This window comes from Pelophylax lessonae (assembly GCF_965119305.1).
Source record: "Pelophylax lessonae genome assembly, chromosome: 4".
Taxonomy (NCBI): Eukaryota; Metazoa; Chordata; class Amphibia; order Anura; family Ranidae; genus Pelophylax; species Pelophylax lessonae.
In genome coordinates, this window is record NC_138771.1 from 606061247 (window position 1) to 606077978 (window position 16732).

The 16732-nt window shown below is 44.7% G+C and overlaps 1 protein-coding gene across 1 annotated transcript in view; it reads left to right on the forward strand.

Moving 5' to 3' along the window:
• The window catches only part of HOOK2 (hook microtubule tethering protein 2), a 78661-nt gene that overhangs the window by 16402 nt on the left and 45527 nt on the right, over window positions 1–16732 (forward strand). The window contains exons 5-8 of the mRNA XM_082254301.1: window positions 134–266; window positions 3284–3351; window positions 5557–5619; window positions 13947–14027. Of these exons, the coding sequence (XP_082110427.1) occupies window positions 134–266; window positions 3284–3351; window positions 5557–5619; window positions 13947–14027 (345 nt within the window). The remainder of the gene's footprint in view (window positions 1–133; window positions 267–3283; window positions 3352–5556; window positions 5620–13946; window positions 14028–16732) is intronic.

Consider the following 16732-nt stretch of genomic DNA (forward strand, 5'->3'; position numbering starts at 1 on the left):
GACAAGAAATCAAGTACTATACAAAGAAAGACCTACGTTTTGATGGGGCACAGGCCACAAGTCCGTTATCTACACTGATAATGAAGTAGATAGTTATTTTAGTTCTTACCGATGTGTTGCCCTGTCTTCTCAGGTGCTAGGCCACCCAGTCTCAGAGGATCATATTCCAGATGTTACTTTGATCGGTGAGTTCTCTAACACAGCAGAGCTCAGGAAGATGGTGCAGCTTGTTCTGGGATGTGCCATCAGCTGTGACAAGAAGGAAGGTAAGTGGACATTTTGCCTTCTCATTTCTCTGGCTGTGGAATAGCTGCCATGTATAGTATCTGCTACTACTCCATGGTGGGGGTCCTGCTATACTCGCATGGATGACACTTCTTGGAATACCTCTCATTGTTAAAGAGGTTGTAAACTCACTCTGTTAACTTGTACCTATAGGTAAGCCTTTAATAAGGCTTACCTATAGGTACTGTAAATATCTCCTAAATTTGCACCGTTTAGGAGATATTTACATTTCAAGCAGTCAATAACTTCATCGGCGCATGCGCTCTGAAGGAACGGCCGCCCGCACCATTCCTTCAGAGCCCTGTGCCGTGAACGGCAGCTCCTGCGCGCATGCGTGATGTCATCGCACCTCCGGCCAATCAGATGGACGGAGGACGTGATCCAGGAAGCAGAACGGCCGATCATGTTGGCCGTGTCACCGGGTGAGCAGGTGGCACTGCGGAGGCTTCGTTCTAAGTTGGGTATTTCATAATGAGCTAGTATGCAATGCATACTAGCTCATTATCTTTCAGGATTTTTTTTTTCTGATGGGAGTCCCTTCATATATGGACTTTATTCATTTAATGTTTGATGAACTTTAAACATTTTTATGCAGTTGTTTTGCACTTTTGCACATTTTTTGGGAGCTTCATAGTATTCCTTTGCACTTTATGCTAATTGTCCATATTTGCACCTTTTTGCATTTTATATTTGGATATTGATTACCTTCTTTTTGTTATTACTGTTTACTGTATACTTTTGTGTACAGTTGAGTTTACAGCTGGCTGATTAATATTTATAATTTTACTATCTAATGTGGATTTCTTCATATTTTTCATTTTCACTTCAAATACTTAAAGTAGAACTAAATGCAAAACTTTTTTTTTTTTAATTTTATTTTGGATAGAGCAAGGGAGGGTAAAACTCCTGCCAGATATTTTTCTTTTCTTTTCGACATGTGTCCCATTGCGGAGATTTCCCTTCACTTCATGTCCCAAAAGCTTAACAGGAATTAAGGGGAGATTCCTGCATATTAAGGGAATTCCTTGGGGACCCCCAAGTCACCAGAACTAGTGTCCCCATTGGAAGTTTTCCCCTCTATTACTTTTCTGGGGACAGCTCAAAAATTGGGATTTTCTTTTACTTTCACTTTCAATGATAAATGGTATACAGCAGGGATCCTCAAACTACGGTCCTCCAGCTGTTGCGGAACTACACATCCCATGAGGCATTGTAAAACTCTGACATTCACAGACATGACCAGGCATGATGGGAATTGTAGTTCCTATACAACTGGAGGGCCATAGTTTGAAGACCCTTGGTATACAGGATAAATAGAGAGGGTGAATCTCTCTAACAGGCCACAGACCGCAAAACAAACTGACAAGCATTCTAATCCCTCTCCACTCTATCGAAAACTAAAAGAATAGTTTTGCTTTTAGTTCTACTTTTAAGGTACTTCTAGGTATAGTAGCTTGTAGATGATGATCAAGATTGGAAGGTTGAGCACTTGGAAGTGACCGAGTTTCAGTGTAGGTGGGCAGTGGTAACCGATTGGGGACCAAAATTCTATGTAGCTCTTGTAGCAGAAGTAGCAGCGGGGTTACTCTTCAGTGCTTTCTCCCATCTTGTATGTGGCAGTATAACCCAAAGGTTTAAGATTCCCTGTGTCCCTTATTGGACAAGTGGGGAATCTGATCTACACTATATTACCAAAAGTATTGGGACACCTGCATTTACCCGCACATGGACTTTAATGGCATCCCAGTCTTAGTTCGTAGGGTTCAATATTGAGTTGGCCCACCCTTTGCAGCTATAACAGCTTTAACCCTTCTGGGAAGGCTGTACACAAGGTTTAGGAGTGTCTATGGGAATGTTTGACCATTCTTCCAGAAGTGCATTTTTGAGGTCTGGTACTGATGTTAGACCAGAAGACCTGGCTCAAGTTCCTCCACCCCAAACTCGCTCATCGATGTCTTTATGGACCTTGCTTTGTGCGCTGGTCCAAATCATTTGGTGGAGGGGGGATTATGGCATGGGGTTGTTTTTCGGGGGTTGGGCTTGGCCCATTTGTTCTAGTGAAGGTAACTCTTAAGGCGTCAGCATACCAAGACAATTTCATGCTCCCACAGTTTGAGGATGGCCCCTTCCTGTTCCAACATGACTAAGCACCAGTGCACAAAGCAAAGTCCATAAAGACTTGGATTGGGGTGGCGGAACTTGACTTGTCTGCACAGAGTCCTGACCTCATCCCTTTTGGAATGAATTTGAGCGGAGACTGTGAGCCAGTCCTACTCGTCCAACATCAGTGCCTGACGTCACAAATGCGTTTCTGTAACAATGGTCAAACCTTCCCATAGTCGCACTCCTAAACCTTGTGGACAGCCTTCCCAGAAGAGTTGAACCTGTTATAGCTGCAAAGGGTGGGCCAACTCAATATTGAACCCTACTGACTAAGACTGGGATGCCACAAAATTAATGTGCGTGTAAAGGCAGGTGTCCCAATACTTTTGGTAATCTTGTGTATTTTTCAGTATGTTTTGGATAAGAAACTGTATACAGTAAGATATGCTGCCAATTGTTTTTTGAGAATCTGTTGCAAAGTTTCTTACCTGCATATTCTGCCTTTAATAGCACTTCCTGTTGCAAGCTGACAACACTGAGCCACTGCCACACAACTTCTGTGCCTTCTGTGTTCCTTCAGCTGAGCTGCCTCCAAGGTCTATTGGATGGGGAGCCCAATGGCCAACTGAAGGGCAGGCTAACAACTCTGCTCCTAATTGCAAAGTGATAGCCTGAAGACCTGATGCTAGAAATACTAAAAAATAGATTTGGGGTGAACATACACTTCAATGGCAGACCAAAGTCACACTAAACTGATTGATGATGTACGGTCTTGCACACGAGAGCTTGTAGCGCATTTAGGACTTTGATATTGCATCCCTCCCATTTAATACTAGAATTAGTTCCATTTTGGATATGTATTTGTATAGTGATGATGTTTTATGTGTTGTTCCAGAGCACATTCAGCAGATCATGACCTTGGGGGAATCTGTCCAGCAGGCCGTCATGGAATCCATCCAGGAAGTAAGTGGAAGAACTGTTATTTCATTCCTGTTTGTGATAATGATTCATATTGGGGCTGAGTAACAAAAGCGTTAGAGGCCGTTCACTTGGAAAAGGGAATGTTAACTTATATTGGTAAGTAGGGTACATTGGCGTTTCTCAGTATTTGCGGATTATACTAAACTAAGCATGCCAATATCTTCTATATAGGATGTGGAAACCTTACAAGCGGACCTGAACAAAATAATGGGGTGGGCAACTACATGGCAGATGAGGTTTAATGTAGAAAAATGTAAAGTAATGTACTTGGGTGCCAGAAAGCAAGCTACTCACTGGGGGGGGGGGGGGGGGGACCTCTGGGTGAATCTAAGATGGAAAAGGACCTGGGGGTACTGGTAGACAACAGGCTTGGCAGTGGCATGCAATGCCAAGCCGCTGCAAGCAAAGCCAACAGAATACTGGGATGCATAAAAAAGGGGATTCACTCCAGAAATAAAGAGATTATTCTCCCTCTCTACAAGACTCTGGTCCGGCCACATCTGGAGTATGCTGTCCAGTTCTGGGCACCGGTCCTCAGGAAGGATGTGCTGGAATTGGAAAGAGTCCAGAGAAGGGCAACAAAAATATTTAGGGGAATGGAGGACATCCGCTATGAGGAAAGACTACAAGCACTGAACTTATTCTCTATTCTCTCTGGATTGATATCATATCCCCCCTCAATGCACAAATACTGTACTGGCGACCCTAGCATAAGGAACAAACTATTCAGAGAAAGGGAATATAATAAGACACGTGGCCACTCACTAAAACTAGAGGAAAGGCGGTTTAACCTTAAAATACGTAGGGGGTTCTTCACTGTAAGAACAGTAAGGATCTCTTCCACAAGCAGTTGTATCAGCAGGGAGCATTGATAGTTTGAAAAAACTATTAGATGGGCACCTTAAAGACCACAACATACAGAGGTATACAATGTACGGTTAACAGCAAACACACACACACACATCATAGGTTGAACTGGATGGACGGATGTCTTTTTTTCGACCTCACAAACTATGTAACTATGAAGGCTCAGCCTAACGTTATGTAGGGCGGTCCGCATGCAATTGTAGCCTGTCTAGGAAAACCCACTCATCCAACTGATCTCAACCCATGTAGGCATTTTGATATTTGCATAAAACCACCCAAGAGCCATCTTGGCTGCTTGCAAGAGGGCTCTTAAGATGTTTTCAGGAATGTACATACAGCACCCTGCCAGCTCCTCCCACCAGCCATGATCTGTCTACATTGCATAGAATAGCAGACATGCAATGGTGACATCATTGGGTATAATATAAGATGTTTTTTTTTTTTTTTTTTTTTTTTTTACCCTGTTGATGAGGGAGGAACCGGAGAAAGCAAATGATTTGCTAATTAAACTTCAGCTTTAATGAAAATTGACGAATGTAAGGTTTTTGTTTTGCTAACACTTGATTGAAGTGAGCACTGCTTCACCTCTACACTATCCAAAGTGATGTGATTATGCTTTAAAGGGTCAGTCCACCCACAGGTGATATTTTATTTACATATGGAGTCAACACCTGGCTTCTTATGTCTTAGATACTCCCAACAAAGCCTTCTGCCTGCCGTCATTTCCAGCTCTGTTCCTGTCCACCTAGGGCAGTCATGGTGAACCTTGGCACCCCAGATGTTTTTGGAACTATCTTTCCCATGATGCTCATGCACTCTGCAGTGTAGCTGAGCATCATGGGAAATGTAGTTCCAAAACATCTGGGTTGCTAAGGTTCACGAACACAAACGCTGACCTAGGAGGATTGCGTTTGTTGTAGCTTTGTGTGATCTAGCTCTTTGTGGAACGTTCTCCATAATATGAAATAAAAAATCCAACGGGGTTGGTGGGAGCCCCTAATAATAGGCACAGCAGGTGTGCAGACCCAGAAACTCAGAACAGAGATCTCACCAAGAGTCTCTGGGACGCAAAAGGAACTGTTTTATTCCCTGGCATCTACCACAAACAGAACTATCAGGTTTGGGTGGAATGACTCTTTAAAAAGCAACTACCAGAAAAAGATCCTGTCAAAAAAAGGAAATGAATATTCTGAATACGGTCATTATAGGAAGGTAATAACCACACAGCTATAAGAATTACATTTTTCAACCATAGTGGTGATTCCAATGCAGCTTTTAAAACTGTCAATGTATTTGATTGTGTGAATTCACTTCTTGCAGCTCCTGAGTAAGGAACCTCCTGATGCTGTTACTGCCGACACCTATGTGAACTATGACAGTCTGGTGAGTGATGTGTTTTGGTCTGAAGGAAAGCCGAGATCTGCCTGTACAGTCTGCCACCCAGGCTATATGACCCAAGACCTGCAAGACCAATTCTTGAGATTATTATGACTGATTCTACTGTGTGTTTGCACTTTAAATATTGGTTCTTGGCACCATCATGTTTTTTTTGTTTTTGTTTTTTTTTTTGTTTTTATGTATGTCCTCATGTAGCTTGGTTCTAAAGCTAAACACTAGGTGCACATTTTGTAGCAATTTTACAATTTTAGTTGTCTGCCTAACAACATTAATGCTCCATTCACACCTGAGCGTATCAGGCTTTTTTTTTTTTTTTTTTTTTTTTCAGGCGGTTTTTTTCAGGGGTTTGGAGACATTGACATCTAACAAAAATGCTTGTAATCTGCCAAAGAAGAAGCTCATGTACTTTTTGAGCTTCCGGTTACAAAACGCTCATATGTGAACAGGGGCTGAATGAATGAATTGATTTTGCTTGTTGGGCGTTTTTGAGATTTCAGAGATAAGCGTTTTACGAGCTGAAAAACGCTCCGATGTGAACAGGGCCCAAGGAAACCCGCATTGTGTAACACTTAAAACCTCACATTAGGCTCCACACACACACACCAAGAGATAATAATCACGGTAAGTTCAATACTTAAAATAAAGTGCTGTGCTAACAAAAAATTATTAAAAATATTTTCCTTGAGAATAATTAAAAAACTCCTTCAGTTTGTGAAGAAAAATGGTTGTGCCTTTAAAAACATAAATCTGTGAATCAACCATCACCTCCTGAAATGAAGACCACCAACCAAAGAGAGTACGATATGCTCTAACCAGAACACGGGGCCCTTCTTGTGAAGGTTAGAAAGGTCAGATAGGCTGATGTGACAAATAGTCCTCTGGAGCATCCACAGGCATAGAAGGCACTCTATATACTCCAGGCCATTTCCCCCCGACATCAGCAATGGCATAGAAAATTTTTTTGAACCGAATAGTGTAAAACAAAGATTGCGCAATGAACAGGTAAACTTGCTGGCTAACAGAGAGCGTTTTCTGTCATCTCCGGTACATGATGATGCAAGAAGGGCGGAGCGAAACGCCATCTCTGTTAGTCAGCAAGTTTACCTATTCATTCCTCAATCTTCTTTTATTCACGTGAGTGACATTTAAGATTGAATCAACATTTTTAAGGGTTTTAAACTATTCAAATCGTGTGTGTGTGTATGTATGTATGTATGTATGTATGTATATATATATATATATATATATATATATATATATATATATATATATATATATATATATATATATATATATATATATATATATATATATATATATATATATAAATTTTTTTTTTTATGCCACTGCTGATGTCTGGGGGAATTACCTGGAGCATACTGTATAGAGTGCCGTCCATGCTTTTGAATGCACGGGAGAGCTATTTGTCAATCCGCTTATCTGACCTTTCTTTCACAAGAAGGTCCCCATGTTCTGGTAGGAGCCTATCGGTGACGATTGATTCACAGATTCTATCACCGGTTTTAAGGGACAAGTGTTTTTCTTCACACACTGAAGGAGTTGCTTTTTTTTTTTTTTTTTATATACATTTTTTTGTTAACGCAACACTTTATTTTGAAATGTAGTTTCCTACATTTCTAAGTTTCCTGGGTGTAAGATTGGTGGCTATGCCAGCCCTGGGCCACTAGTTTTGTAACCTCTCCACTGTAGCTCTTTATTTACAGGTGGTATAATTGCATCACCATGGCTGCAATGGCAGGACTCAAAATCTCAGACTCCCGGCATGTCCTGCCCACTAACACAGCTGAATTTGATTGACAGGCTAGGAGACTCCTGGTTTGTCCTGCCCACAATGACATAATGCCATGGTTTCCGGGCCAGTAGACTCCTGGTTTGTCATGCCTGTTTACACCTGCTGTAATTGGCTGGTTGTATAAATGAGCACAGTGAGATACAATTCCCGTTGCACAATGGGAATTAGTTTCTTCCCGTGGTGCTGCACAGTAAGAGTAAGCCTGGGGTTCACACTTTGTGCTTGTCGGTAATGCACGCAAAATCAAGCTTTCTCTTCCGTTCATTGACAGACACAGCTCCTGATCTTATTAACCATTGGGTTATACTGCCCCCTACAGGAGTAGGACACTAGGCAGAAAAAAGTCTGACTTCCCCTTATGGGCAGTCCCAGGGGGTATACTCCCTCTCTCTGCTATCACTTTTTTTTTTTTTCTGCCTAGTCAGGAATAAGGACCTAGTTCCTTGCTGGGATCTCTGGTCCTGGCAATTTTTTTTCTTTTTAGATAGATATTTTTCTCCTGGCTTTTTCCTGTGAGATTTACAATCAACTGCCGGACTGGGCGGTGGGCTGGATAATCTAGATCCAGTGGTCATCCCAGTCTGAGCAGCGAGTACTCACAGATCTCAGCTCCACGCTAGGTCAGCCACGACATGGCCCCACACCGGACAGGGGCTGGCCTGCAAGTTTAAAATACCTTGCAAGGTCGCATACAACTGGGTCTCGGCTCGAGTCGCAGTGTTCCCCCTAGCCGACAGCCTCCCCATTTTGATGGAGAGGAGGTTTTGTCTGGAGTGTTGCCTGCCTTGTTCCTGGCATAGTGAGTAGCTGCCCACCCCCCTCTCCCCCTGGAGGGTTTTTGGGTGGACGTGGGCCCCTCCTTCCTGTCCCACTTCATCTGCCATCCCATCCTTCTCCCCCCCCCCCCCCTCTACTTATGTTGGGGCTGTGTGGGTGGTCTGGTCCACCTTCTGGGGTGGAGGCAGGGCACTATGCTGGCAATAGGGCGGGTGCGCAGCTGCGACTGGACGATCGGCTGTGCGGGGGAGGGTTGTACCTGGTGGGGGCCCCTGCCAAGGCCCCCAGTCCTGCCTGGGCCTGTGCTTGAGACCTAGGGATCCCTCCTGGGTCCCTGGGAGCCTAGTGGTGCCGCCATTTTCTTGTAGCCTGTGTGGTCAATGCATGGCAGCCATGTTTGTGTAGTCCGGTGGCAATTTTGCGGTGGTATGCCATTGAAAATAGTGGCGGCCATGACAGTGGAGCCCTGTAGGCAGTGATTTTGGCGGTGGGAGCTCCTCCTCATCCCCTGTTGCTGACTCCTGGATCTTTTCACTTCCTGATCGCCACGCAGATTGTCCTGGTGGCTGCAGGTGCCTGTTTCCACTGGGTGGTGAGTCTAGTAGGGTCCTCTCCCTCTCTGCTGAGGATCGCTTGGTGCTTTGTCTGTGACCACGCGCTCGGAATCCACAGATAGTGAGGACGATGTGCAACCGCGCACGAAAAGGTGCTGGTGGAAGCACTGATTGTATCTGTGCAAGAGACCTTAACGATGGAGGATGCAGCTGCGACGGAGGCGCAGGTTCCCTTTGACACTCACAAGCCATCTAGAGCAGCAAAGGGGTTTCCTTCCCCGCCAATTTTGATAGAATTGTCGCTAAGAGTTGGGTCGACCAAAGCATCCTCTTGGGAGTCCCTAAGCGATTTGCTAGACAATATCCCTAGGAGGAGTCCCTTATTAAGAAGTGGACTATTCCACCGGGGTTGGACCCTCCGGTTTCCAGATTGAACAAGGCAACAATGATTCCAGTTGAAGAGTCCCCGGCCTTTAAGGATCCGGCTGACAGAAAGGCTGAGGCTGTGGCCTGTAGTATGTACACTCTGGCTGGTTCAGCACGAAGGCCGGTATTCACCATTGCCCTGGTGCCGCAAACTCTGACCGAGTGGGCTAAGCTTTTACGCCATGACCTGGAAGAAGAACAGCTTCCCCCCCGCCTTTGCTAAGCTGCTTTGGAAGGCTAGGTGCGTCCAATCCTGGACCTCAAGGCGCTGAACTTCTTTGTGCGGGTGCAGAAGTTCAGAATGGAGTCCATTCGCATGGTGGTGGCATCCCTGCATCGGGGATTTTCTTGCCTCGATCGACATCAAGGATGCTTACCTTCACATTCCAATATGATCCGGTCACCAGTGATTCCTCCTCTTTGCCGTGGGAGAGGAGCATTATCAGTTTGTAGCCTTACCCTTTGGTCTCGCCTCTATTTCTCAGGTCTTCTCAAAGGGTTAGCCCCGGTGCTGGCATTGTTACGCCAACTGGGGGATCATAGTACTGGGCTACTCGGACGACCTCCTTCTGTGAGCGGAGTCTCCTACTCCTCTGGTGGAAAACCTGAAATTCAATATACGAACTCTGAAGGAGTTCGGCTAGATTGTGAATTTTCAGAAGTCTGCTCTGGTTCTGTCCACAAAGCTGGACTGTCTGGGTCCTGACTCTGGACTGTCTGGGTCCTGACTCTGGACTGTCTGGGTCCTGACTCTGGACTGTCTGGGTCCTGACTCTGGACTCTGCCTTAGCCAGAGTTCTCTTTCCTCTGGACAAACTCCAGAAATTGCAGGCTGCAATTCGTCTCCTGCTGTCCAGCAGATGGGCATCCCTCCGGACTTGCCTGCGGGTGCTGTGCTTGATGGTGTCCTACCTTCAAGGCTGTTCCGTTTGCACAATTCCATACAAGGTCTCTGAAAAGGGAGATTCTGGCCAAATGGGACCAGACTCCGCAGTCCCTGGACAATCGGATCCGGATGAGAACGAGTAAGTCCCTTATATGGTGGCTTCGTTCTCTGGTGCTTCAGCTGTGCAAATCCTCCCCTTGTATTGGACAGTGGTCACCATGCATGCCAGCCTGTCCGGCTAGGGAGGCGTCCTTGGCAAAAATTCTGTTTAGTGGCTCAGGACACTGGAAGAGTCGACACTACGGAACAATGTCTTGGAACTCCAAGTGATCAGACTGTTCCTGGACCATTGGACGGATCATCTTCAGGGATGTCCAGTGCACATTTAATCAGACAATGTCACGGCCCTGGCTTATGTCCATCACCAGGGAGGCACAAGAAGTGTCCTGGTGGCTCTGGACATAGCCAGCATTCTAAGGTGGGCAGAACGGTTCATTCCAGCCCTCTCCGCCATACAAATTCCCAGAGTGGAAAACTGGCAGATTACCTCAGTCGACAGGCTTGGACCAAGAGGAGTGGTCCCTTCATCTGGAGGTGTTTCATCAGTTGTGTCTCCGGTGGGGTATGCCTGAGGTGAATCTGTTGGCATTCTGACTCTACAGAAAGGTCCAGAGGTTTGTGGCTCGGTCACGGGATCCCCTAGCGGATGCCCCAAACGTGTTGGTGGCCCCATGGGGTCAGAATCATCTGGCCTTCCTTCCTCTCAAGATTTCTATGCAGGATCGAGGCAGAAAGAGATTAGTCATCTTCGTGGCTCCGGACTGGCCTCGCCGAGCTTCAGGGCAGCCATCAGGGGGGGACAGCCCATACACATGTGGGGGGCCCAGGCATTCCAAGGGGCCCAGGCCCCAACCAACGAGGCCGAGTTGTTGCTGCTGTAGTAACTAGCAGTTGCTAAAGCAGGGCAGCTGCAGAGTAAGCCAATGCAGCTGAAGGGATGTCTCTTTGCTGGATTGCGCTGTCTCTTTGCTGAAAATATAAGGCTGTCTCTTTACTGGATTGGGATGTCTCTTTGCTGACTATATGAGGCTGTCTCTTTACTGGATTGGGATGTCTCTTTGCTGAATATATGAGGCTGTCTCTTTACTGGATTGGGATGTCTCTTTGCTGAATATATGGGGATGTCTCTTTGCTGGCTTGGATTTATTTTCATTTATTAAGTTGTAAGAGAGTGTTAAAATAGAAGTGGGTGCACTGAAGGACTCGGTTGGATGGCCAGTGGGTGGATTCTGTGGGACGGCCAGAGGGCGGGCCCTGCAAAATGTTGGTGGTCAGGCCCGGAGGGGCCCAGGCCTAAAGCTGTGTAAGGGGCCCCAAAATTTCTGATGGCGGCCCTGCCGAGCTTGGTATGCTGTTTGCCGACCTTCCTTGGAAGCTTCCTCTCAGGGAGGATCTGCTGTCCCAAGGGCCGATCTTCCATACTGCTTTACAGTCGCTGGATTTGATGGCTTGGCTGTTAAACACCAGGTGCTGATGGATAGAGGTTTGTCTGAGTCGGTCATTCCAACGCTGTTAAAAGCTAGGAAATATACTTCTAGGAATTCATACATTGCGTTGTGTGAGTCTCTTGGGGTTCATCCTTGCTTTTTCTTGGTGGTTTGGATCTTGACCTTCCTTCAATGGGGGGTTGAGCAGAAACTAGCCTTGAGTACTATCAAGGGTCAGGTTTTGGCCTTAGTGGTCTTCTTTCAAGGGGCTTTGGCCACATACTCCCTGGTGCGTTCCTTTCTTCAGGGGGTTAGGCACTTGGCACCTTCCAATGCGGTCTCTGTTGCCACCTTGGGACCTCAATTTAGTGCTCTGTCCTCCAGAAGACTCTTTTGAGAATCTTTGAGAGATTCCCCTGCTTACGCTGCCCCAGAAGGTGGCCTTCTTAGTGGCTAACCCCTCTGCGCACAGGGTGTCAGAATTGGTGGCGCTATCTTGTCGTTCGCCTTACTTGGTAGTTCAGCGGTAAACCGCTGTCCTTGGCTTGATCCTGCTCCCCCATTGGACTCCCCCGAGGTTGCGTCCTCTCCCGGCTGCTGGCTCGTCCGAAGGGAGGAAGTGCCATGCCACAGAAGGGGTATAGGAGCAATTAGGGGAAGCCTTCACCTTGCCTTTATGTAAGTGTGTAATGATTACTGTGTAATAAACCCTGATTGTCTCACTGAGTGGCGCCTGTCTTCTCTTCTCTTATGACTCACCATTTATGCTTATGAATGGGCCTTGGAAAAGGGTTGTCCGCTTCCTCTGCGACCTTTTCTAGATGGATCAGACAGACGGTGGTTCAGGCCTATTCCATCAAGGGTCAGGTTCCTCCTTTCCCTGTCAAGGCACACTCTACTAGGGCGCTCACTGTCTCCTGGGCCTTTTGTCATCAGGCTTCGGTGACGCAGGTTTGCAAGGTGGCCACCTGGTCGTCGGTGCACACTTTCACAAAGTTCTATAAAGTGGATATGTTGCCATCTGCGGATGCTTCCTTTGGCCGCAAGGTTTTGCAGGCTGCTGTTTAGAGGACCTGGTCCTCTTTGAGGGTGTATTGTTTTTTTTTCTGGTGAGCTCCAGTTGTTTTGGTTGAGCTTCTGTTTACCTGGTTGGCAATAGTTAGCCTTGGGAATTTTCTTTTTTGCGGTTTCCCACCTCTCATGTTTAACACTGCTTTGGGATGTCCCAATGGTTAAGATCAGGAGCTGCGTCCATCAATGAACAAAAAACAAAATGGGATTTTTGACTTACCGTAAAATACATTTCTCTGATTTTGATTGACGGACACAGCACCCACCCCTCTGTGGAGTTGTAATTTTTCTGACACTGCTTGTAACAAAACAGAGTACAGAGTATCTATAGCAGAGAGAGGGAGTGTACCCCCTGGGACTGCACATAGGCATAGTCAGACTTTTTTTTTATGCCTAGTGTCCTCCTATAGGGCGCAGTATAACCCAAAGGTTAAGAAGATCAGGAGCTGTTTCCGTCAGTTAACATCAAGAGAAATTTTATTTTACAAGAGGTCCAAAATATTTTTTTTTTTTTTTTTCCTCACCACAGGGATGTACTGAACTTTAGCAGGCCTGCAGCAGTGCCACTAATTGTTATTGGCTGCCACACGCATCTGCTAACGTGCACACCAAAACACATTCTGCTGTAGCACTATTTAGAAAAATGGTCAGGTACGCCGCTTTAAAGTCTTTTTTTAGCTGATCAGTGCCCTCTAGTGAGCATATTACTGAAGTACAGAAGAGCTTGATGGAGTCCTAGAACAAAGATGCTAAAACAGACCTTAAGGAAAAACAATTGGTCTGTTGCTCTTTGCTGCTCCACAGCCCTAAAATCACTGTTTGCTACAGTGTACACCCTCCTGGTATGACCATATACTACTACTTTGATGCTTGTACTTCTGACTTCTGTGCCGGAGGGGGGGGGGGGTTATCCTGTGTGGGGAAGAGGCACTAATTGGCCTCACACAAAACATCCTGGGGTCACAGTGTAGAAGCGGACATGTTAGCGGAGCAGCAGTGTGCTCCAAACAAGCAAGTATTTTCGAAGCATGGTTTTTATGGGAGAGGCAGACCTGAAGTTGTTTTTTTGTTTTTTTTTTTGTTTTTTTTTATGTACTCCTTTTAACTCTGAGCAATTATAACTGAATATTTTTTTACCTTATGCCCTCCTTCAACCCCTCTCTGTGCACCCCCCCCCCCCCCCACCACCAACTTTTTTATATCCCCCCCCTCGCTCCTTTAATTTTTATCTTTCTCTCTCTCTTCCCACTTTCACTCCCCTCTTAACTTCCATTGCTTGTTGGCATTTTGTCTTCCAGTCACGTAAATATTACTACCTTAGTGAGGACACGGATGAGAAAAGTGGCATCCTGCAGCGCTGTCATGACTTGGAGCAGCAGGTATGCGTGTACTTAGTATTGCTTGTAATACATGACCTGTATCTCTGTTGATAATGGAGTGCCTCATGCTGCTGCGCACAGCACTGGTGTTTGTGGTGGTGGTGTTTTTTGCAATTGCTTGTTTAGAAGCCCCCCCCCCCCCCCCCCCCCAAAGCAGCAGTTTTTTTCCTTCACAGGGCAACTCCAGTATACACAAATCACACACACACACACGTGTGTGTATGTATGTATGTGTGTATATATATATATATATATATATATATATATGTGTATATATATATATATATATATATATATATATATATATATATATATATATATATATATATATATATATATATATATATGTGTATATATAATATATTAGTGTGTTTGTGTGTGTGTGTGTGTATGTATATATAATATATGTGTGTATGTATATATGTATATTTATTTGTTAATCTTTATTGTACAGTGCATACGGAAAGTTATCCACAGTTCTTCACTTTTTCTTCATTTTGTTATGTTCCATCCTTATTCCAAAATTGTTTCAATTTATTATTTTCCTCAGAATTCTACAAACAATAATAATATAATGACAATGTGAAAGAAGTTTGTTTGAAAAGTTTTCAAATTTATTAAAGATAAAAAAAAAAAAAAACGAAGAAAATCACATGTACGTAAGTATTTAGCCTTTACCATGACACTCAAAGTTGAGCTCAGGTGTATACTGTTTCCACTGATCTTTCTTGAGATGTTTCTACAACTTGATTGGATTCCACCTGTGGTAAATTTAGTTCATTGGACATGATTTGTAAAGGCACACACCTGTCTATATAAGGTCCCACAGTTAACAGTGCATGTCGGAGCACAAACCAAGCTATGAAGTCAAAGGAATTGTCTGTAGACCTCTGAGATAGGATTGTATTGAGGCACAGATATAGGGAAGGGTACAGAAAAATGTATGCAGCATTGAAGGTTCCAATTAGTGGCCTCCATCATCCGTAAATGAAAGAAGTTTGGAACCACCAGGACTCTTCCTAGAGCGCACCACCCGGCCAAACTTAGCAATCGGGGGAGAAGGGCTTTAGTCAGGGAGTTGACCCAAGAACCCCATGGTCACTCTGACAGAGCTTCAGCGTTTCTCTGTGGAGAGAGGAGAACCTTCCAGATGAACAACCATCTCTGCAGCCCTCCACCAATTAGGCCTGTATGGTGGAGTGGCCGGACAGAAGCTGCTCCTCAGTAAAAGGCACATGACAGCCCGCCTGGAGTTTGACAAAAGGCACCTGAAGGACTCTGACCATGATAAACAAAATTCTCAGCTCTGATGAAACAAAGATTGAACTCTTTGGCCTGAATGGCAAGCGTCATGTTTGGAGGAATCCAGGCATCGCTTATCACCTTGCCAAACCCATCCCTACAAAGAAGCATGGTGGTGGCAGCATTGAGCTGTGGGGATGTTTTTCAGCGACAGGAACTGGGAGACTAGTCAGGATGGAAGGAAAGATGAATGCAGCAATGTACAGAGACATCCTTGATGAAAACCTGCTTCAGAGCACTCTGAACCTCAGACTGGGGCAAAGGTTCATCTTCCAACAGGACAACGACCCTAAGCACAAAGCCAAGATAACAAGAGTGGCTATGGGACAACTCTGTGAATGTCCTTGAGTGGCCCAGATTAGAATCCAATTGAACATCTCTGGAGAGATCTGAAAATTGCTGTGCACTGACACTCACAATTCAACCTGATGGCACTTGAGGGGTCCTGCAAAGAAGAATGTAAGAAACTGTCCAAAAATAGGTGTGCCAAGCTTGTAGCATTATACTCAAAATGGCTTGAGACAGTAATTGGTGTCAAAGGTGCTTCAACAAAGTATTGAGCAAAGGCTGTGAATGCTACGTACATGTGATATTTTTCTTTTTTTGTTTACTAATAAATGCAAAATAATTTTAAACAAGCTTCTTTCACGTTATTATGGGGTATTGTTTGTAGAATTTTGAGGAAAATAATTGATTTAATCCATTTTGTAATTGGGCTGTAGCATAATAAAATGTGGAAGAAGTGAAGCGCTGTGAATACTTTCCGGATGCACTGTATATATTAACCAAAAATATAGATTTTTTTTTTTTTTCCTGTAGTGTTTGGCCTATGACATTATGTAGGACAGCAGAGAGATTACGCTGATGTAAGGACAGTGTGGAGCACACATAGACACTGAGGGAAGAAAAAAAAACAAACTGAACTTGGCTTCCTTTCCAATCTCCCATTTTCTTGCAATACATTGATGTGCAGGAACTCCACACTAATCACTAAATAGATTTTTTTTTTTTTTTTTTTTTTTTTGCATGTATAAATTGTTTCATGTGGATAGGTATTTATGTTAAGGCCGATAATTCCATAGTTTCCTGGTTTAGATTTGCAACTTCTATTGTCACCGCCTTTCATTATTGGACATAGAATCATCAGTGTGGTCCTGTAAGGACTCTTGGAGGTGTCAAGGGAAGCAGAAAAGCTCAGCCAGAAAATAGTGGTATCCCCTGCCTGTCTGTGCAGAATAACACAGGGCTGTGAATCGCAAGATTGGTTCTTGCTTTGGCAAGTAAAGGAGGATATATATATCATCATACATGGCTGCCTACAGTGGTTAGTCCCTGGTCTCATATCCAGTCACTGCTGATTTAACTATAACACTGTTTCTTGGTGTGGAGCACACGGTAATGCC